Genomic DNA, 23,681 nt, shown 5'->3' with positions numbered 1-23,681 from the left:
GAAGTTGAACGAATGTACATGAGCGATTATAACGCACAATGGTTCCGAAAATAGGGGATCTATTAGCTGTCATCCACTATGTATTATCCTATATAAAGAGAAGGAAACTGTGTAATGAGGGGACATCTAGAGTGTGTGTTAGACAAGAAATTAGGAGAGAGAAAGTTTGTTTGGAGAGCAAGTAAAGTCTTTGTATTATTTTGTACTCAATCTTAAGATTTTAATGAATAAACAAATGATTTTCACCTTGATTTTTTAGAGTGCTATCCAGTCTTGAACGGATGTGGTTGTAGGATTTCCTGTTGTGTAAAAAAATGGATGAGAAAATTAACCGATGTGACATTTTACTTGAATTGATAATTGAGTGTAGATCAGGAAATGTACTCATGGCATTTTTCTGTTTCATCAGTTCATTTGTCAGAGGACTGTCACAACGGTAATAGTCTTCTGCCGCTATGTGATTCCGTAGTTACCTATTTATGCAACAACCTTGCATTATAAGGTAGGCCAACGGAGACAACCCTGTCACTTATGATGAAAATTTCGATGCCATGACTGCGTTATACCAAAATGAATAGGAGGGTGTGAATGGTATTTAGAAAATTAATAAATATTAAATTTAAACATTATAAATGGAAATGGGGTTTTTGTGTCATTATTATTTCAACTGGATTTTATGTCTAAACGATAATATTGGTGGAGTTATACCAAAATTTGGTCACCTAAAGGTTAGTTAACTAGTATCCTAGGAGGAAATGAATTGGTATCCTAGAAGGAATACATAATTGCTAGGGTTTATGGCTATATATATATATATACGAACCTCAGAAGCACAATAGATGTGATTAATTCCGCATAAGGAAGTATCAAGATTTAGAGAGCTAGCGAGATTAGTACGTGAGTTTTTTTTGTTTGTTTGTTTGTTCTTGATTAATTCTAACTTCTTAATCACCAAAAGAGAAAGAAATATGAATGAATTACAAGCACCAACTGGTTATCGTTTCAAGCCAACCGATGAAGTGCTCATTCAACACTATTTGATTCCAAAGGTCGAAGGCAAACCTCTTCCAAGTGAACATATTTTTGAGACTGGGGTAATTTATGGGAAAGAATCACCGGACTTGGAGTTTACTTTTGGACAAGGTAAACAATGGTATAAACAATTTGCGTCTTATGATGAAAATTTCGATGACTCGTTTGTATTTCTTTAGTAAGTTGACGAAAAAGTGGGAGAACAGTACACGGATAAGTAGATCTGCCGGACGCGGAACGTGGACAGGGGATAAAGGTAATACATCATAACTTCCGTTGGGATAAGAAATTTTGATTCTTGGTGGTAAAAAAAATTTCTCCGTAGATATTGTTGGTAATAACTTTTGAACATGCATGCAAAGTTGCATCATTCTTGGTATTTGATTGTTTCTCGCAATACTCTTTGTGTTTTTTGACATGCATGCAAAATTGCAATATAGACAGTGTTCTGTTGAGTTTTCCGTACAAAAACAAAATAAGCCTATCTTTTTGAAATCTCGGGTTTGTTTACAGTTCTCGGTACTAATTAAAATTTGGGAAAATTGGGAAACTGCCCCAATTTGGACTGCAATCTTGGAAAACTGCCCCAACGTTAAAAAAAGTTGGAAAACTGCCCCATTGTTAGAAATCTCAGTTAACTCCGCGAGTGCGAGTTCTCACGTGCCAAAAAAGACAAAAATACCCCGAACCGCTAAGACAAAAAAAGTTGGAAAACTGAATGGCACTACACTTTTATCTCGATTGAACTCGAAATTCGGGGTATTTTTGTCTTTTTTGGCAAGTGAGAACTCGCACACGCGGAGTTAACTGAGATTTCTAACAGTGGGCAGTTTTCCAACTTTTTTTAACGTTGGGGCAGTTTTCCAAGATTGCAGTCCAAATTGGGGCAGTTTCCCAATTTTCCCAAATTTGGGTATTTGGTGTTACAGGTGAAGTAATCTATACAGACCAATCATATACAGTAAAAAAGAGTTATTTTACGTACACTGATAATGCTGCGAAACCTAAAGGTCAAAAAAGTAAAAGTCAAAAAAAGAAGATGACAACAATAACGTCCGATGGAAATACCGTTACTTGGAACATGTACGAGTACTCAATCCTAAAAGGTGAAGAAATGTTAGATTATGCGATTGCTAAGATCAGACGGAAACGAAGCAAGAAAGAATGCTCATCATCGACGTCGTCATGTAATAATCATGTTGCAGCTGATTTTGGAGTTCATGATGCAGTACCAGAAGTACCAGCTGCTGAAGTTAGTTATAGTCAATATCAACTACCAATTGGTCAATATTATGTTAATACCAATTATCATTCCGGCGCAGCGGGTTTCCAGCACTTGCAGGGTTCAAGTATTTCATCTGGTAATGTAGTACCAGTACTACCAGCAGCTGCGGAATATAATCATCTGCAGCATCAACCATCTACATCCTCAAAAGAACTAGATGCTGCAGGCTTTCCAGTTTTTTCTTTTTCATGGTTCCTCCAAGATGCCGTGCTACAACCTCAGCAGAAATTCCACTCGTATGATGATTCTTTGTACAACAAGCATCTGTTACCTTCAGTTTACCAACATAAGACAGTAGCACCACCAGGAATTACTGATAACCAACAAGAAGAAAACAGCTTGGATTTTGATTCCAGAGCTATTGGAGGGGATAACGCTGCTGCTTGGGATCGTAATCAAGAGTGTACTAATGACATATTAATGACCAATTCAGAGGTTGAAGCTGTGCAGCAACAAAAGGAGTCGTGGACGATTTCTGGTGAAGAACTTTCATCTGATTTAGAATCTATCATGGAGTCTGATTTTTTTAAATTTTGAGAAATAGTATTTGGTGTAGTGTTGATTGAATTAAATGAACAAAAAAAAGGAAAAAAATAAAATAAAAAAAATAAATTGATCTAGATATGTCATGTTCCAAGTCTTATAGGGCACCCATGAGGGCACCCTGGGTGTAGTTAGTATCCATTCTAGGCCTCAGCTCAAGTTCAATGTTTTTGCATATATATGTAAGTCATTTAGTTTCGAGATTTGCAAATGTTAAACACAATTGGTACCAAAATTTACTTAACTCTCTGAACAACAAAACACAGTGCAAAAAGATATCAAGCTACAAAGTGCTTCTCACAGGCCAAACTAGTCAAATACAAGATTACAGATATATCTGATATAATATCTCATAATCACTTCTTATTGCATAATCCAGTACTAGAGATTTTGATTCCATTTGTGAAAAAGCTACACTACCTTTCCATGTTAATATTGCGTCACTTTTTTAGGGTTCGCCAGAATTTTTCGCCTGTCTACTGTGTCTCATACATAAACACCAGTGGCAAGAAGCAAGAACAAAGATCCGAAACCCTGAAAACAGAAGGAAAGACAAAGCAAAGAACATCAATAATATCATCACTAGAGGATTTCTTCCGGGATGTCGAGTTTATATGAAAACATCAAGGTGAAACACAAACAATATAAGGACACCATACTTACCAAGAAAATAGAAGTGACTGCTCCAGTAATAAGCTCTTTTGTTATGCTTTTGTTTTTCTTGGAAGATGTAGCTTCGTAGCTGCAAAAAACGTGGTGTGGAAACACATAAAAACTCTTGAATGGAAATTGAAAAAGAATTTGCAACATTTGGTCATAAACCACAAGCCACCGAAGTAGCCTAAAAAATAAGGTACATCAAGCACTTAAAAAATAGGTGCGTGAAGGACTATCAAACTATTAAATCACCACAAACTGTGTGTGACAGGTAAGCAGGTATTAGATGTTCGGTACTGAAAAACTTTACACATAAAAGAGGGATCGGCACCATTTCACATCTTACATATTCTTCCGGTTTTTAGCTGTCAGAAAGTTTTCAAACACTGTGCTCATGTCACCCCTAAGTGACTGAATCAGCTAATGGCCAATATAATTGACCTGTAAGACCCCCCCGAGTATAACTAGTTATGTGAACTCTGAAATATGGAACTTAACATTTTCTCATCGAAACCACAAGCAACCAGTAGTTGTTAAGGTACACCAGTAAGTTAGGAGAGAAGTGTCCATGAAGAACTATGGAACACCACAAGCCGTGTAATGACTAGTAAACTAGAGTAGATTGTGATTCTCGTCTCTAATATTTCTCAAATGGCAGTTTAAAGGGTAAGAAGGCGTTAGGAATCTGGGTAATGAAAAGCCTTATGCAAACGAGAAGGTTTCCACCATTCTACATCTTACATATGATTTTCTGTGTGAAGGTGACAAATTGTTTTCGAGGTTGGGTTAGTGTCAATCAAAAAGCATTCAAACTCTAGGGCCCGAATGACTCCCAAGTGAGTGAATCGGCTTATGAAAACTATAATAGACCAACATCTACCACAGGATTCATCGTCCCCTTCACTTAACTCCACGATGAATCATTTGGAGAAACAATTGCTATGTGGTCAGCTAAGGGACCTGTAGAACCCCATTATACAAACAAGCAAACCAAGTGTCGAAACAGTGAAATACAGAACTTAACCTCCTCCTTAGAAGTTAGAACAATGACAGGGCAATCATACACAAAATCAACAGACACAATCAAAAATACACGAACCCCGGATTACACCTTATACGAAGTAAAAAGAAGTGTCTGAACTCTCACATAGAAAAATTAACTCCGCTTCCTAGAAAATTTGCACGGCAACATGAACAGATAACATTGGAAACAGCCAAACTAATGCTACCAAAAAATGGTTTCCAAATACCTGCAATTTAGCTAAGATTATTCGGCACCAAAATGTTGAGAGGAAATTTATTAGTATTTCCTTAGGTAATTTAGTAAAGATTACACTGGTAGCATGATCAGTTCAGATAGTCGAATCCAGCTCCTAGTAATTGACTCACAGAATGGTATAATCCAACCGATCAAGTGATCACCTTAAATTTCACTTTTAGCAGAATTCAATTTCAATTACTTAAACCAAACAGCTATGCTCCATCGAAATAAACCAATTACCTTATACCGTATTACAATTTTATGGAATTCGATTACTTGAACCAAACAAACTATTTTTGTATTAAACTAAGTGTCTAAACAATGAAATACAGAACTTAACCGCCTTCTTAGAAGGCTGACAGGCTTATCACACACAAAATTAACAGATACACAAACCCCAGAATACACCTAATACAAGCCAAAACTTAACACAAAGAAAATCATACTAGTTTAGACACCTAATAAGTATCTGATACAGAACTTAACTCGCTTCCTAAAACAAAGACTTAGACAGGGCGATCACAAGCAACATGAACAGATAAGATCAAAAGACCCAAACTAATGCTCCCAAAAAAGGTTTCCAAGTACCTTAATAATATTCAGCAGTGCAGGCAAAAACTACTCGACACAAAAATGTTACGAAGAAATTGACTAGTATTTCTTTAGGTACTTTAGTATAGATTACACAAGTAGCATGCTCAGTTCAGATAATCGAATCCAACTCCTAGTAATTGCCTCGTTTCCACCATATATTACAATTTTAGTGGAATTCAACTACTCAAACCAAACAGGTGTGCTCCATGGACATAAACCAACCACCTTATATCATAATTCTACGAAATTCAATTACTTAAACCAACAACCCTAAGTGAATGAATCAGCTAATAGCCAATACAATGGACTACCACATTTTAACAAAACCATTGAGAGATGGTCAGCTAATTGACCTGTAAGACCCCCGCTTATAACTAAGTCTGTGTACTCTGAAATATGGAACTTTTAATTTTTCTCATGAAAACCACAAGCAACCAGTAGATGTTAAGGTATACCAGTAAGTTAGCAGACAAGTGTCCATGAAAAACTATGAAACACCACAAACTATGTGTGGCTAGTAACCGAGAATAGTTTGTGTTTCTCGTGTCTAAGACTTCTCAAGTGGCAGTTTAAAAGGTATGAAGGTATTAGAAGTCTGGATAATGAAAAGCCTTATGCAAACGAGTGCACCATCCTACATCTTAAGTATGATGTTCTGCGTTGAGGTGACAAACTTGTCTCAAAGTTGGGCTACTTTCAAACAAAAAGCATTCAAACCCTATAACTCCAATCACCTAAGTGAGCGAATTGGCTTATTAACAATGGCTAGTTTCAATCAAAAAGCATTCAGACTCTACGACTCCAATCACTCCTAAGTGAGTGAATCGGCTAATGAAGAATATATTGGACCACCAAATACCACAGGATTCTTAGCGGCTTCAGCTAAACTCCACAATGAATCATTTTTGAAAACCATTGCTATGGGGTCAGCTAACTGACCTGTAAAACCCCATAAATACAACCAATACAATTCAGAACTAATGTCTAAACAGTGAAATACAGAACTTAACCTTCTTTTAAGAAACGTGAGAGGGTGATTATAAACAAAATTAACAGATATAATCAGAGATACCCAAACCCCAGAGTTTACCTAGTACAAAGCAAACTTAAGTATCTGAGCTCTCACATACAGAACTTAACTCCCTTTCTAGAACAATGTCAAGGCAATCACAAGCAACAGGCTCAGATAGGATCAAAAACACTCGAACTAATGCTCCCCAAAAAGGGGTTTTCCAAATACCTTGAATTTAGCAATGCAAGCAAAAAGTATCCGATCGGACGAATGTTAAGAGGAAATTGACTAGTATTTCCTTAGGTAATTTCGTAAAGATTACACTAGTAGCATGATCAGTTCAGATAATCCAACCAATGTAATTGATATCACTGAATACGAAATCAACCAATCACCTTAAATTTTAATTTCAGCAAAATTGAATTACTTTAATCAAACAGGTATGCTCCATCAAAAACAAATTATCTTATACCCTGATACAATTTTATGGAATTCGATTACCCGAACCAAACAGGCTATTCTGTATGAATGATAAAAGCTCTACCATACCTGAATCTTTGGGGGGATCTAACATAATCTAAATCAAAAAGGGGCTTTGCCCCTAAGAAACTGTTGATGAATCACTTACATGAAGAAAGCAGCACTGAGCAGAAGTCCAATGGTCAGCATGAAAAAAGCTAAGGTTGGATACCAAGCTTCTGGAACTGGACTTGTAATGGGTTTCCCTGATTGCGCCTTCAACAACAACAAAAAAAAAAAAAATATCAAAAAATTAAGATGTGAAAAAAGATCAAAACTTTTATGGAATTCTAAAATGGGTTTTCTGTTTAAATCAATCTTACCATCTCAATTACGTTTTTCAATTTAGAGCAGTGGGCTACGAAATTGTGAATCTAAGTTTCCCCCTTTCTATAGCTGTCTCTCACTCTTTCAGGCAGTCTAGTCTTCGCTCTGATTAAGCCACGAGCTTAAAAAGAAAGTTGAATTGACAAGCTTGGCTTAGCTCGGCTCAACTTTGCTTGTGTTGTCTCAACTTGGCTCGGCTTACACCCTCTTTAGTTTTTACTGACTCAATTGACTCGTTCGGATCTGACTCGTCTGGATTAAAATTGCTTGGCTCATCTGGATCTAACTCAATATGTTTGTTTTTTGAGTCAAAAATATGAGTCAGTGATTTGGTCCCGTGAATCAAGGATAATTTATTATGCGACTGAAACAGGTCTGATTCAAAAATTAGATCTGACTCAGATCACGAGTCAGATCTAACTCGGTCAAAGTCAGATCCAGATGTCGAGTCAGCAAAATTCAAAAATTAGATCTGACTCAGATCACGAGTCAAATCTAACTCGGTCAAAGTCAGATCCAGATGTCGAGTCACCAAAAAACATACGTGCTGTTAGTTCGATCCATATTCACGGTCATATTAAATGGTTAAAAAACATCACATCGCTACAAGCAAGCAAATGCCGTCATGATTTCTTTCTTTCCTTTTAATGAGCATTAGGAGAAACATGGGCAAAAACTGTACTAATACTTGCAGTTTTATCCTATAAGAAATGTGAAGAAACCAAGAGGTTGGGTTTCTTCAGTATGATTATATATAATTTACACTGGAAAATTGTTCATCATTACGACTTGACATCTATTAGTTACATTGCTTTTCACTACTTGGGGTGATGAATCAAATCTTTTCCCATGGTAAAAAGGGGCATTTGATATTTATTTTCCACCCACTTTAAGTATCTAACTCACTGTTTATACGGGTCTTCCGTTATCCAGTGCTGCAACTTGCAAAATTGAGCCATAGCTTGTCCTGTCTCTTCGCTTTACTCAGTAATCAAACATATTTCTTTCTTTGCTTTGAATCCTTTGAGGCTCATTCGTTTTGATCCAAGTGGGTCATAATTTGCAAGGTGCGAGTACCTGAGTCTGGCTGTTCTTCTGATATACAGCATTGCAGAGAAAGCTTCAGAGGATCGTAGGAGTGTACTGTTTTCTAACCTGATTCTAACTCTGTTTATAACCTGAATGCAACTCCGTGCTCGCTAACTGTGCCGCGAGAGAGTCCTCGAACTCTCTCCCAGAATTGTCTACTCCTCCCTGTTCTCAAAGGTCCAGAACTAGAATACCTCCTAAAAGATCCTGATTCCCGTCTTCCAACTCTTGCAGAGCTAAATACGTCAGAAGCAGATAAAGATAACCCACTATGAGCGTCAGGACTGGGGCTGTAATCGGGCAGTGAATAACGTGCGCGCGAAGAAGAGTCTGGTAATTGGGATGAATCACTACTTGTTCTGGTTTCCATATCTGCAACTGATGCATCCTCTTGGCCACAACTTTCTGAACCTCCTGCTTTTGATTCGTCGCACTCGTTGCAGACTAACTTTAGCGCTTGAACTACTTCACCCATAAATGGTCTGTGTGTGACTTCGGGTTGAACACACATTGAAGCTATTGCTGCTACCTTTCCTACACTATCAAATGGAGCGTTTGACCCTAATGATGGGTCGATGATCATCTCTAAACCTTCTTTACTTGTGAGGAATGGACGAGCCCAAGACACTAAATTCTCTTGACCTTGTGGCTGTGACATGTCTACAGGTTTTCTTCCTGTTAGCAGCTCGAGTAGAACTACACCATAGCTGTAGACGTCACTCTTGACGAGAAGATGCCCGGTCATCGCATATTCTGGAGCTACATAACTGCAAAGGAAGACTTATTAAGGATAATGATCTTTTGTTCAACTTTATAGGCTGAAGGATTCAGAAATTGAAGAAAAAAAATGCATACCCGAATGTTCCCATAACCCGTGTTGTAATATGCTGGTCTCCCTCCTCTAAAGCTGTTCTAGCTAAACCAAAGTCTGACACTTTTGGAGTAAAGTCATTTTCTAGCAAGATGTTGCTGGACTTGAAATCCCGATGAATTACATGGGGGCTTGAGTCTTCGTGCAAATAAGCTAGACCCCGAGCAGCACCAAGTGCGATTTTAATACGCGAACCCCAGTCAAGTGGAGCTGTTTCCTTATCTGGTCCTGAGTAAATATAAAATTGACCAATCATTTTATCGCGAATCAAAAAGAAAACATGTGATCACCAATAGGAGTGCGGAATTAACATGATTCGAGCATATTCATGATTGGGGATTCGAATTATTACCATGTAAGTGGGATTCTACACTGCCATTTGCAATCAGTTCGTAGACCAGGCATCGTGCCTTCTCTTCTATGCATATACCAATTAACTTGACCAAATTTCTGTGATGTAGACGGCCAAGCATCTCAACTTCTGCTAGAAATTCTCTTCCACCTTGCTGATCATCTCTCTTAAGAACCTTCACTGCAACGTTAGTCCTATCATCCAGAATACCTCTATATACACGACCAAATCCACCTTCCCCGAGTATTCTTGAATCATGAAAGTTATTAGTTGCTTTCTCTATTTCACCTGCACTGTAAGTCTTCGCGGCTCCTGCATATGTATTGATGCTCGAGGCAAATGACATCGACGCAGAACTGGGCCCACTTCCAAATACCATAGATCCAGCTGTACCTGCTATAATTTCATTTTAGAACCTTATCCAATATAGTATAGAAACGACAACGTTACTAATAAACCACTATTTAGCACAGGACTAGAACAATACCAGATGGCTTTGACAGGGACGGCATTAAGAGTGGAGGAGCTGTTCCAGGTATCTGCCTAGTATGGTTTCGACATCTCAATATCAGAAGCCAAACTATTATGAAGCACAAGGCTATAGCTATGGAAGAAGATAAGATTATGATAGCTATCAAGCTCCCACCAATTCGCCCCCTTTTCTTACTCACGTCAACCCCGAAAGGGTGTATAGCCCTTCCATGACTTCCATGGACAGACCCATCATCTAGTGTTGTAAATGGTGCTGAAGGTGGTGGTTGAGGAAGACCTGGAGAAGCAAAAAAGACAGAGATGGGATATAAGCAGATGGAGATATTTCAGTTATGATGCAAAACAAATAAATTGATTAGCATATATACCAGGATAGCGAACGTATAATACTTCATAGTCACCAAACAAGGTAGCCTTAATGGGAACTTGCTTGCGCCAGAACTTCTCGAAAGTCAGAAATGCTGTGGTGTTATCAAACCTCTCTCCTAGTGGAACCAGATCAATGAGAACGACAGTTTCATCTAGCTGTTGGCCATCAGCATTTGCACCCATGATACGCACTTGGCTTAGCTTCATGAAAACCCCTGTTGCAATTTCCTCGGCTAGCTCTGAAACCAATGGGAAGAAATTGTACAATGCAACACCAAGACGTAACCCCACTTGCATTGGGGCCACACAACCGCATGGTGACCCAGGAGGACTATTCGTCAATGGCTCTGTGCACGCAAGTGCAGTACAATCTACAAGCACGATCAAACTTAAGAATGTTGTAGATCATAAGACAGAACAATTACAGTATAACTACAGTCAGATGGAATTATTTTACCTACCTTGATTAGGAGGTGGAGGTGGTAATGCCTGAATAATTGGTGGCGGCAATGGGGCCTTCGGCTTCCTTGACAGAGAACCTGAAGGTGAGCTTTTAGGAGGCAGACTAGGCCCTGAGTAAATCCAATTAGAAAAGCAAGTCATGAAACAACATTTAAATAAGCACTCCTGTGAAGGGGAAAAAAAAAAGCTCAAAGACATAATAGATATTGACTTCATACTTGGCGAAGGCTCAGATCGAGCAGGTGATAGTGGTGAAGCCTCAGGTGAATGGTGCCTGATTGTGGAAGGGAAGGGAGGCTTAACTGGAGAAACGGCAGGGGCTGTACGATAGGACCGTCAAAAGCAAAAGCAACATTCAATTAAAGTAATAAACTGTAATAATTCAGAATTATGATACTAATAACATACAGAAGAGAATCTTGAAAATCGACATAGTTCATTGAAGATATTTATATCAAGATTTGTATTTTTAACTTAAGATTTACTATTATATCGTATGCAGATACTGCTTAAGAGTTCGATTACCTTGATTTGTAGGTGGAGGATACTGACGACGCCTTCGTGTACGCTTCTGTGGAGGTGCTATTGGAGAAGGTGAAGTAGGAGGGGCAGTGGCGGGGCCTTTAAAATAGCACAAAAACAGAAAGAGATAAGTGTCTCACAAGTTAGAAAACATGTTTTTTGGTTTAATTTGCCATGAGTAAAATATCAAACCTTGGTGGTAGGACATTGGTGGAGGAAACAAAAACGATGGTGCAGGGGCAGGGGTTCTAGCACTTCTTCTTGAATGATGATACTTGCGGAATGAATGTGTGGGTGGGGATGCAGGACTGTGAACCCGGCTGCTTTTCAGGGGTCCCGGAGACAACTTGGAAGGTGCAGGCGCATTATCAGAAGGTCTCATCGATTTGCGCGGTGGAGAGGCTATGGTAGAAAAGAAAGCGTCAAATGATGAAAGCATTCTTAATATTCTAATTTTATTCAACATTTCAAAATTTTGTTAAATACCTTTAGCAGGTGGGGAATGGTTGGCTAATGGAGGGGAAGCAACTGGAGATACACGTGTTTTATTTCTGATGCTGGACGGAGGAGTTGATAATGGAGAAGCAGCAGGTTCTGCAACATCATGTTGGGAAAGATCCAACCTAAATCAATTACACAAAGTATCCACATGTTGGAGTTGCTCGACCCTCAAAACAAGGGTGCAGGAACACAACAATCACAACAAATCATTAACATAATTCATAATGCACACCTGATACGCTGGACGGAGATATTTTCGGCAAGGTTGGGTGTGCAGCCGGTGGATTTCTTGTATGTTCTCCTGGTGGTGATTCGACAGGTGGTGCCACTGGCGGAGCTACTCTCGGCATGGTGGGGTGCATAGCTGGTGGTTTTCTAGGAATTATGGTCGGCGGAGATCCAACAGGTGCTGCATGTTAAGAACAAAAAGCACATAGATTAGGTACCGATCCATCAACGCTTAAGAATAATGACACAAAAAATAAAGCCAGTCAAGTACCTGGAGCGAGTGGTATTTTGGTAGGTATCCCGCTCCCTGGTGGTATTCCATGAGAAGGAACACTTGGTGGCATGGATGGCACAATTCCTTTTGGGACTTGCTGCTTAGGTGCTACTTTATGTGACGGCACAACAATTGAACGACTTGGAGATATGGATGGCACGATGCCATGAACAACTTGGGGTGGCTGTGCTGACTTATTTGTTGGAATGGTGATTGGAGAACTCGGGGCCATTGATGGTACAACTCCTGGAACAACTTGCGGCAATGGTGGTGACGTACCTGATGGCACAGAAATTGTAGGAGTAGGGGGTACGGATGGTACAATTACTGGAGCAACTCGAGGCGATCGAGCTGACTTATTTGATGGCACGGTGATTGGGAGAATAGGGGGCATTGATGGTACAATTCCTGGAACAACTTGGGGTGGTGGTGCTGACTTATTTGATGGCACGGAGATTGGAGGAACAGGTGGCATGGATCGTACAATTATTGGAGCAACTCGCGGCATTGGTGCTGACGTATTTGATGGCACGGTAGCTGGAGGATTAGGTGGCATTGATGGTACAATCTCTGTGACAAGTTGGGGCGGCGGTGCTGACTTATCTGATGGCACGGAGATTGGAGGAACAGGGGGCACTGATGGTACATCTGGGACAACTAGAGGCATTGGTGCCGACTTATTTGATGCCACAGCAACTGGAGAGTTAGGGGACAATGATGGTACAATTCCCGGAACAACTTGGGGGAGGGGTGAAGACTTATTTGACGGCAGAAAGGTTGGAGGTTCAGGTGGCATGGATGGTACAATGCCTTGAACAACTTCGGATATTGGCCCTGACTTCTCTGACGGTACAAACACTGGAGGTCTAGGTGAAGTTGCTGGTACTAGCTCTTGCAAGGATTGGGGAGCCAGTTCTGACTTATTTGATGGCACGATAACCTGCGGACTGGGTGGGGTGGATAGTACATCTCCTTCAACAGATACGGGACTCGGTGCTGAGTTATGTGGTGGCACATCCACTGGAGAAATAGGTGATGAAGATGGTACTATCCCTTGCAAGGGTCGGGGAACGGGCTCTGACTTATCAGGTGGCACAACAACTGGAGCATTGGGTGGTGTGGATGGAACAACTTCTTGAAAGAATTGCTTAATCGGTGCAATGTAATCTGTTGACGCATCTGGAGGAATAGGTGGTGAAGATGGCACTATCCCTTGCAAGGGTCGGGGAACGGGCTCTGACTTATCAGGTGGCACAACAACTGGACCACTAGGTGGTGTGGATGGAACAACTCCTTGAACGAATTGCTTAGTCGGTGCAATGTAATCTGTCGACACATCTGGAGGAATAGGTGGCACTGATGGGACCAACCCCTGCAAAGGTTCCGGTGCCGGTTTTGACTCAGCAGATGGTACAACAATTGGATTACTAGGTGCCATGGATGGTTCAACTCCTTGAATGACTTGAGGCAACGGTGGTGAATTAAGTGATGGCACGACTGATGGAGGACTAGGTGCCGTGGATGGTAAGAAACCTTCAAAGGGTTGGGATATGGGTGCAGATGCACGAGGTTGTGATGCTACAGCAAGAGGTACGGCTGATCCTGCATTTCTTAGCAATGAGATTTATTTAACAACTAAACTTTTGTTCTTTTCATGAGGTTACTGCAAATGGAACAGCTACGTAATTGAATAGCAAGTTGATCATGTGAGGATTTAGAACGGTTACCTGTGGGCGAAGTCAATGAACTTAGTATGCTAAACTTCTTTCTATAAGCAATGTTAGGTGAATTTTCTTCACCAGGAGGATGAATAGAAGAAATATCTAGAGATCGGGATATTCTGTACCCTGCACAACAACAAAAAAAGTCGTAGTTCTCTCATTAAATTGGAGTACTTAACAAGTCCATCGAACAAGTAAACTAGTTACTGCTATACATTACTAAGACACGATTTCAGTTTTCGACCAAATCTACATTGCTAAACAACCATTCACTGAGACCAGCTTAACGAACGTTCAGCACATAATCGAATGACCAGTGGATTGAAAATTTCTACCTCACAACACAACAAACATCAATGTGTCAAATCCACTGTACCTAATTTCTACTTCAAATTGATAAGCCCTGAACAATGCCATTGCTTCGATGAACAAATCAACAACAAAATTTACGCTACCTAATTTCTACGAATTTAGCTGAGTAAGGAGATTCACCGACACACTCAGGCTGAAGAAATTCCCACCGAAACAACTAGATGTCATTCCAATTTTTCAATTTGTTCAAAAACAACAGATCATATACATCAACCAAAATGAACACAAATTCAGCTCAATTCCCAGCAAAAACTCAATCCATTGCATCAATTCCTTAAACATTGAACAAATTTGGATCAAACCCATTGCCCAAAACCTCACCGACATAACAAGATCACAAAATTAAACACTAATTGAATACAAAACCCTCAAACCCAGATCTTCAAAAAATAATTCATCAGATCAAACAACAAACAATAAAAGCATTGCAGGATTAAGTTTGATTAACATTACCTGTAGATTCATGAGCTTGAAAAATGATCATGAAGAGTAAAAACCCCACTTTTATTATCCCCATTTCTTCTTCTCCACCAAAGTACTTTTAACAATTAAATCTCCTCAATTAGCAGAAAACCCAGACTCAATTGAAGAAGATGATGATGATGAAGAAACCCAAAACAAAGAACTAATCTTTAAGAATGGAATTTACTAAAAAGAGCAATAAGGAGGTGGTTTAGTGTAAACCCAGAAATGGGTAGGTGAAGAAAAATCAAAACTTTGTGTTTCCAAGAAGCAGAAACTTGAGTTAGCCATGCAGCAAACCATTAAGAACTCTCAAAAATTAAGAAATCAGTTGTTTTTTTCTTTTGGGTCTTGTGAGAAGTTTAATTTATTAAAATTTATTGAAGTAACTGAAGAAGAATTAGAATGAATTGAAAAAGAGAGGACTCAAAAGAAGTGACTGATTACACAGTGAAAGACAGAAAGAGAGAGAGAAGAAGAAGAGTTCACAGAGATAAATACAGAGGAAGAGTACAGAAAGTGTGTGTGGAAATTTTAGTAAATGGGGAGGAGGAAGAGAGGAGATTCTCTATTTCTATCTTGAGATTATTTTTAATGGTTTTAATTTTGACTCTTCTATCTTTTTTGTTGTGGTTAATTAAAGTTTCTTTCTTTGATGTAATTAAGACATTGAGAAATGTGGTAATGGGATTTGACAACCAGTTCTTTTATTACAGCTTTCTTAATTATCTTGAATTAAGTGGTTGGTTAAGGTTTCTATGATTAAATCATATTCCTTCACTGTACTACAATCTGTTACAGTGGCTACACTACAAAACAAGTAGCTTCTACGGACGATTGTTTTGAAAAAACCGTCCTTAAAGTAGGATATTTGGGACGGTGATGCCCTGACCGTTCCTAATAGTCATAAAATATTTAAATCAAGACTAAAATATGTCCGTCCGAAAAAGAAAAACATGACCAAATAGTATTAGTGACTGTGAAACAGGGGACGGTACATAAACTGTCCCTAATACCTCTTGGGACGTTTTTTGGCCGTCCCAAGAGACCTTCTGTTTTATAGTGCTAGTAAGGTAAAAAGAAAGGAAAGAAAAACTTACCCATCGACAACGTACTTCCACAAAGGTAATCTCCAGCTACCCTCACCCACACGGAATTTGGAACTTAGACAGAGTTAGGATTTCTATTTAGGGTTCAAGTCACTGATAAAGGGATTGGAACCTCCGACTTGCCTCAATTTTGAGAGTCAATTTCCTCTCTGGCCAACTTGGCTTAGTTGGGTTTTTGTTTTGAGAGAATAGTAAGTGTAGGAGCTACTGATCTAGAATAGACGAGTTTTCCAGTTAAATTTTGTTTGTTTGAACCTGTTGACTCATGTGAATCAACTATTAGATAGTTTGTTTTTTCATTTTTTTATTATCTATTTCGAGGTCTGACTCGATTTATACATTAGATTTGTTAGGCACACCTCTACGTTCAAAAGTTTCATCTACCTCCGTTATTTAACTTTTATTTTTTACAATGAATTAGATTTAGACGAGTCGGATAAGTTATGCAAGCACGATCAACCTGTTAGGAAAATTGGTAAGTTTCTCTTTCCTTTCTAGCTCCTCTTCATTACCTAAACAAAACCCTCACCACCAGTAAAGCAAGCTTGTTGTTCAGATCTAGTCCATTCTTGGTTAGATCTGAGCAGGGTTTTTTTTTAATAGTTTAGGTTAGATTTGTTCAAATGTTTATTATTTTTAAGAGATTTTTTGGTATTCTTGTGGGTGTTTTCCCCATTTTGTTTATTTCTTCTCTATTATAGAGATTCTCTGTACGCTCTCGTGGCGTTTCTTTGTGATCTCATTGGATATTTTGGATTGAAGTTCATGTGTGGAGTGTGATGGTCAAAATTCAAGATTTTGAGGATATATATTCTCATATTTTTATGAGAAGATCCTTTTTTTCAAGAGGAAAGAACCCAATCAAAAAGGTTGGATTATAATCCCAAAACTATTCTTTCAATCTTCGGATTGCTTGGTACTTTTGTTGGTAGTTCGTTACTTCCTTTCACGAATTACTCTTTGTTACTACTTTTTAATTATACTTCGATTCTTGATATTCTTGAAATCCATATAATCTACTCCCTCCGTCCCTAATTAGATGACTTACTTGATTTTAAGTTTTGTCCCATAAATAGATGACCTATTTTTGTTACTATAAGAAATGTGTATAATTTGGTAGTTATATTTATATTCGTTACGTATGTGTTTTAAAATGCTTTTCAACGGTATAAAGTTTATGAAAAACCGTGATATAGTTTAAGAGATAAATCATTCCTAAGTTTTACTAACGTCTTTGTCTTAAAATTTCTGCAAACTACAAGTAGATCATCTAATTAGGGACGGAAGGAATATATTTTATTATGAATAAAGTTTATGAAATTTATCAAGAAGAAAAAAAAAATCTTCTGCTACGAAATGGGTTCTAATCTAAAGGAGAAAAGAGAAAACTAATGGAACATTTGGACCAACCGGTTTGGGGGTAATTGCTTCCTTTCCTCTCTAGATGGCTTACGGTTAACACTGATGCTTCTTATCTTATGTCATGCCAATGTTAAATCATAGTAGAAAACAATTATCCACTAAGATATCCGAATGTGAGTGATAAATTTATCTAGAATTACCCCAAAGATGATGGGTCTTACACTTACATATCTATTGTCTAGTGGAGGATGGACCCTTCCACTAAAATGAGGAAACCTACTTTTTAATGCCGAAACTTTTCATCAACCAACTAATTATTTAGTAGGAGCCTTGTGTTAGATCTTTTGTCCCACGGATCATGCATTTAGCCATATAAGCTCCAAAATCGAGTTCAATAATTTTGTTTTTATACTTATTAATCAACAAAAAGTTATATAAACTCGAATGTTTAAATTTATATACACTTTGAAAAAACCAAAAATTATTTTGTCCTTAAGTTAGTGATGAATCAAAATACCAAGTACGAGTTGATCTTTCATAATTTAGGATGCAATGGTGCATAAGGCAATGAATAGTGAGTGCATATAAACTCAAATAAAAACAAGGTAAGTGATGAAGAGAAGAAAATGTTATGAGCAGTACAGAGAAACCAAATCACTATCACGGACTCGAAGAATATATACTACGATAAATTGAAACGATAAAAGAAAATAACCCTAGACAAGGTGTACTTCAGCACTTCTCCTCTGTAATTCGTCCTTCCAACAGTTAAATTTTTATGGGGAAATCTCACATAGTGGCGAAATAATTAAAAGGGCTAATATGAGGCAAACAAGAATTAGTGGGTGTAAAGCAATGTAAGCTATAAAATTATAAACCCAAAATTCGGGAAGTAACGAAATTCAATTGATAATTGATAAATGGGAGCAATTGGCTTTCTTTCCCTCCGCTCTCATAAGCTCTGGAATAAAAGCATACACTCCAAATAAGAAAAAAAACACTATTTACTTTTGAAATCCAGAATAGTAAAACAGTAAGAATCTTTTATTTTACCAGAAATATTTACGTGAACTAATGAAACTGAAGCATGGAAATGGTGGGATCTCAGATCTGGATAGGGCTAATCATCCTGCATTCCGACCAAATAAAAGAAATGGAGAAAAACCAGAATAGTATATCTGAAAAATTGGGTTGAATTCTACCAAACAAAATGAAACGTTGGCAGCTGATTGAACAAGCTAAGGCTGACTTAAGTACGCATCATGTAACTAGCTAGTCCACTCCACGTTAATTTCTAATAAATCCCAATGGTGGAATGGAGTAGGAAAGACCTAGCAAGGACCTACTTTACCAAACAAGCTAACAAATATTAAAAATGTTTTGCATCTATCCATCATATATGGTCCCTTTCCCCTCAAAAACCCTGCTAGTGGTTGGTGCAATGTAACGACACCTTTTAAATTTTAATAGATGGTGTGTTGTGTAGGACATCCATCACTTTATACTATGAATGTGCACACCCTTTTGCAGTTTTTGCTTACAGTTCTTAGTTCACACATTACTTAAGATAAATCTGCTAGATGTTGATGTTTAAACATGGTCGCTTTTGCCTAAACAAATCAAAAAGAAAAAGAGATAGGAATGGATATGTTAAGTCTCCCACTCCCTATGTCCAACTCAAGGTTGATCAATTATCAGTGCCTAAAGATTTAAACTGAAAATAATATTTGTACCGAGTGCAGTGACAAGTAACATTCAAGTGTGGCATGATGAAGTTCAAGATGCCATGACAAGTAACGTTAGTCCAAAGAGAAAATGTATGTCCGACTGAGATAGACACAATTATTGATTGTCGTGAATGTCGACCAAATTTTGCCATCAAATCAACCGGATCATAGAGCTGTAGAACATCATGTTTTTGGACACTCGAAAATTATTTTGATCGTGAAGTCTATCGGACCGGAAGCCAGATAGCTAGAGAAATGAGTGACTAACCAACCAACAAGTGGCTGTGAAGTGTGTGTTTTTTATCAGTGTTGGTATTTTTGATAAATTGACCAGGGATGGACGTAAACTCGTAAGCTACCTAGGATATAAAATCAAAGGATCAAAAGGTTGATCATGATCAATATATATATGTTCCTTCCTTCATATATAAGTTACTAGATTTGAGTCATTTGACATTGTGTACTGTTTTTTAGAGATCACACATCATAATTTATCATCACCATCATCATAGTACTTCAAGAATGTTAACATAATCTCTTTTGGAGGTCTTCTAATCTTGATTTTGACCAAAAAATTTAAAATCAACTTAATTTTAATACGAAAGTTGAAGATCACATGATGTAAAGCTTAAAAAGGAGCAAGGTCCCTCCACTGGACATATCATGAGTTTGATCCACAGTTCCTTGACATCCACTCCTTCTTGTCCATTTTAGGGTGTCATTCCCTTTTTCGAATCACTAAATTATTTACCCTTTTCTGCAAATTACAACATCTTATCTTAATCTGGGACCAGCTAAAGGTTTCTAAAACTCTTGTTAAGAGATTATTATATATTGATAACGAGTAAATTTGGTTTAATTCCAGAGGCTAGAGAGAAAGGGTTACAAGTCACATACTACACAACACAAGTGTAATAGTTTTTCATGCTTTTGTTACTTTACTTTTGTTTCCTTTTGCTAAGGCTGTTAAGGAAAATGTGCTTGCAAAAATGAATATTTATATACAAGTCAAGCCTATAGAGTATATGTGAAGAGTGTAGACCTTATTCCCCAAGCAAAAAACAGTATTTGACAAGGTAGATCTGGAATTAATCCATATTGGAGTAAGTATATTACAGTAAAAAAAATTTAAAATAATACTTGTTAAAATAATAATCTCTCTAAAAAAAATAAAATTTTTTAGTTCCAATTAGTCTTGCACAGATTAAATTTTTTCTCGTTAAAATAATAATCTCTCTAAAATAATAATTTTTTTTGGTCCCAAAACTATTATTTTAAAGAAGTTTTTGTGTAGTTGGATGATCGGAATAGAACTAACATATGTTGTTTGGGTTTGAATAAGGATTATGGCCTCGAAAATGGGTGGCCAATAAATCCTAAAAATAGATTATTATTTTTTTTTACAAATTTTTTTTCTTATATTATTGGATAACGATTATTACATTAAACTAGTTGGAAGCCTAACAAGCTAAGCTCCAAGGACATACTATTACATTAATTGAACAGGTTGATGTCGAGCCTCGTGGATAACCTAGCCAAAGGAGCCGAAGCGGATGGGGGCTGAGATTGTGTCACAAGGGGGGCAAACTAACTTTAACTTCCATGTTAATTTCTGCAATATTACGCCGTTGGGGGCTCGAACCTGGTTTCTGCAATATTACGCCATTGGGGGCTCGAACCTGGGACCTCCTGGAACACATAAAACTTTGGAGAACGGAGATGACCAGCTGAGCTGGGTGCCCGTCTTGGGCGTATTGTTGGCGCACCAGAATTCCTCAAAGCGCCTAATTTGAGGGCCTTGGAGTGAATTACAATGCATCATCTACGTTAACAAAGGGCAGGCAGCCCATAGCAGTGTGACCCAAAATAATCATTGCAGAGAATTTCCTTTAATTCATCTGGAAAATCACATGGATGCAACACCTCCATCGAGGGTGCACCATTCCTTGCCAAATAATCTGCTGCTTTATTACGGTCTCTTGCACATTTGGTGAGATGCAACGGCATGATGAAATTAACATGGAAGGTAGAGTTAACCCTGACTCTACTATTCTGCTTAGTAGAGGAAACAGCAATGGGTAATCCTCTCCTGTATAACTCTTTACACACATCTTACAGATAAGATCAAAAGAATTTTCTACACTAGAACGCATTGTGCATCTGCTCATTAACCCGCCAAGAACCCGATACGGCTTGAAGCCTCGACCGCAAGTTTGAAGCCTCTAACCACACCCTGCAACTGGTGATAAAGGAAAGATACGGCTTCTGTAGAAGTCGCAGCTGAGGTAACAATTGGTTTACCATGATTGTCGCCAATAATTACTCCATGTCCTCCTTTTCTCCCCTCTCTGAAATACCCATCTGAACATCCAAAGTAATCCATAACAAAATTCCCATCCATGTATTTGGGGGGCCTTTCGTTTTCTTTGGCCAGGTATCTATCCACCGCTGATGTTCTTTATTTTTGCTCCTCTTCTTCTGCCGCTTCCTTTTAGCAATTGTATCATCGTTTTGAAAACCGAACCCATGCACATATAAATCAATCGACTCAATGGAATCAACATCAGAACTAGTACTATCATTGCAGTGTACTTCATACGCAACAGGAATGACCTCATCATCATCGCTATTGGGATCGCCACTGGGGTTAGCCAAATAAGTGTTGTGATGATCGGATGTTGTTGCTGCCATGGTTCCACAGAGATAAGGGAGTGGTTTCCAAGGGCACTGCAGCTTAGGTTTCTCAACTGCGAGAATAAAACGTCACTTACAAATTCTTATACAATATATTTGTTCCGTAGGGGAGGTAACTCAAATTATGATCTTCTCCAGGGGAGGTAACTCAAATTATGATCTTCTCAGCTAACCGGGTTTTGATGGAAAAAGTGACAAGAGGAGGTTTTACTAATATTTGTTCTGTAGGGGAGGTAACTCAAATTATGATCTTCTCCAGGGGAGGTAACGCAAATTACCCCTAAACAGTCTTATAAATTTCATACTAAGAACTATTTCTAAAATAAAGGCCGTAAGAACTATTTCTAAAAATTAGGCTAGATTTGGTAATGTTTTTATTTTTCCAAAAGCACTTTCAAAACCTATATATGTCAATAATTTTTGAGATTGGTGTTTGGTAAAAAAAATCAAAGTGCTTTTTACCCAAAGCACTTCCAAATTCCTCAATTTTTAAAATCTGGGGAAGGGAGCTTTTAAAAGCTACAACAGCATAAGCTTTGGTCCCACCAAAATTTAATGCTTGATTTATCCTTTTTGTCCCTATTTTATTTTATAAATGACAAAAAATACCCTTAAATATATGGACAACCAATTTTTTAATTCTTATGTTTTATTCTTTAAACATTATTATATTTTATTTTCAAACTATTTTATGATACCATTTCATTTAATTTGTCAAAAATAAAAATAAAAACAAATATTAAATAATTACTTAATTTTAGTTTAATTTTTTGTTTGAAAATTCTACGTATATATATATATATATATATATATATATATATATATAAGTGGTTAAGTAATTTTAAAAATAATAATAATAGTACAATTAGTAAATTTAATATTTAATATATTTTTATTAATAGTAAAAAAATTAATTATTTTTTAACCCAATAAAATTGAAAAACTATTTTCAGAGATATGTCTGTTTTTGTCATTTGCCACAACAACAATGGTTGAATCTCATATTTTACCAAACACACTTTGATTGTTTTTTAATCAGCTTTAATTTTAATTGATATTTTACTAAACATTTAACTGCTTTTTTCTCACAGCACATCAGAGCAACGCACAGCAGAAAAGTGCTTTTATGAAAACCACAGCAATACCAAACTAAGCCTTAGGCCGGAGGAAAACGTGTACAACCGTGGACAGCAAGTCTAATTTGTACACATTGTCGAATGCCGATGTTAAAGTATAAAACAAAAGTATTATCCACTCTAATATGTCCAGAGGCTAGTAAAGTAAAAAACAAAAGTATTCCGAACAAGTTTAAAGAACCTCGTTTAATTGGGGCCCTCACACTACAGGATAATAAAAGGTCATCAAAACCTAATTTTAATTACCCCCTATCAATAGAAATATTTAATGTCTAAACTATCCCCAAAAGGTCGGTGTTAATAATTAGTTAAGTTAAGTTAATTAGTGTATTTAAGTTAAAATCAGATTTAAGAATAAAAATTTGGAAAGGAAATAAAAGTTGTGTTTTTGTGTGTTGAGAAGAAGAAGAGGAGTTTTTGGAGGAAAATTTGTTTTTAGATATGAGTGATTCAAGTGGAGGAAATTATGTTAGTGAAGATTCAAATAACAAGCATGATTGTGTTGATGGTAAGATTATCTTAAATTCTCATTTGGATTGGATATATGATGGAGAGATGTTAGTAGAGGAAGCCTTGAATAATGGTGCAAATGAAGATCCTATTGCTCAAAATGAAGGAACCAACCCTCAAAATGAAGAACCCGAAGCTCAAAAAAATTAGGTAAACATCTTATACTGTTTGATTTGTTTATTTGTTGCTCCAAGTGGT

The 23,681-nt window shown here is 37.5% G+C and overlaps 2 protein-coding genes across 4 annotated transcripts; both read right to left on the bottom strand.

Moving 5' to 3' along the window:
- Nucleotides 1-3,027: 3,027 nt before the first annotated feature.
- Nucleotides 3,028-7,356, bottom strand: LOC113317589 (transmembrane protein 258-like). Its single transcript, XM_026565754.1, has 4 exons — nt 7,227-7,356; nt 7,013-7,119; nt 3,524-3,602; nt 3,028-3,394 (listed from the first exon to the last, which is right to left on the bottom strand). The coding sequence occupies exons 1-4, from the start codon at nt 7,227-7,229 to the stop codon at nt 3,347-3,349; spliced, it is 237 nt and encodes a 78-aa protein (XP_026421539.1). The 5' UTR covers nt 7,230-7,356; the 3' UTR covers nt 3,028-3,346.
- Nucleotides 7,357-7,795: 439 nt separating this feature from the next.
- On the bottom strand, nt 7,796-15,578 carry LOC113318798 (proline-rich protein 36-like). Of its 3 annotated transcripts, none has more exons than XM_026567046.1 (14): nt 14,937-15,578; nt 14,118-14,237; nt 12,388-13,992; nt 12,121-12,297; nt 11,874-11,981; nt 11,580-11,789; nt 11,391-11,486; nt 11,084-11,185; nt 10,865-10,975; nt 10,403-10,774; nt 10,030-10,311; nt 9,543-9,938; nt 9,175-9,418; nt 7,796-9,086 (listed from the first exon to the last, which is right to left on the bottom strand). In XM_026567046.1, exons 1-14 carry the CDS (start codon nt 14,998-15,000, stop codon nt 8,402-8,404), a joined length of 4,572 nt encoding a protein of 1,523 aa, XP_026422831.1. In that variant the 5' UTR covers nt 15,001-15,578; the 3' UTR covers nt 7,796-8,401. The 3 variants fall into 3 exon arrangements, with proteins under 3 accessions (XP_026422831.1, XP_026422832.1, XP_026422833.1); XM_026567047.1 differs by having other exon boundaries at nt 9,543-9,935; XM_026567048.1 differs by lacking the exon at nt 14,937-15,578 and having other exon boundaries at nt 12,388-14,000; nt 14,118-14,235.
- Nucleotides 15,579-23,681: the final 8,103 nt, after the last annotated feature.

This window comes from Papaver somniferum, chromosome 10 (assembly GCF_003573695.1).
Source record: "Papaver somniferum cultivar HN1 chromosome 10, ASM357369v1, whole genome shotgun sequence".
NCBI classification, from domain to species: domain Eukaryota; kingdom Viridiplantae; phylum Streptophyta; class Magnoliopsida; order Ranunculales; family Papaveraceae; genus Papaver; species Papaver somniferum.
The sequence above is the reverse complement of the archived record's forward strand: the minus strand, read 5'-3'. Positions and strand labels throughout refer to the sequence as shown.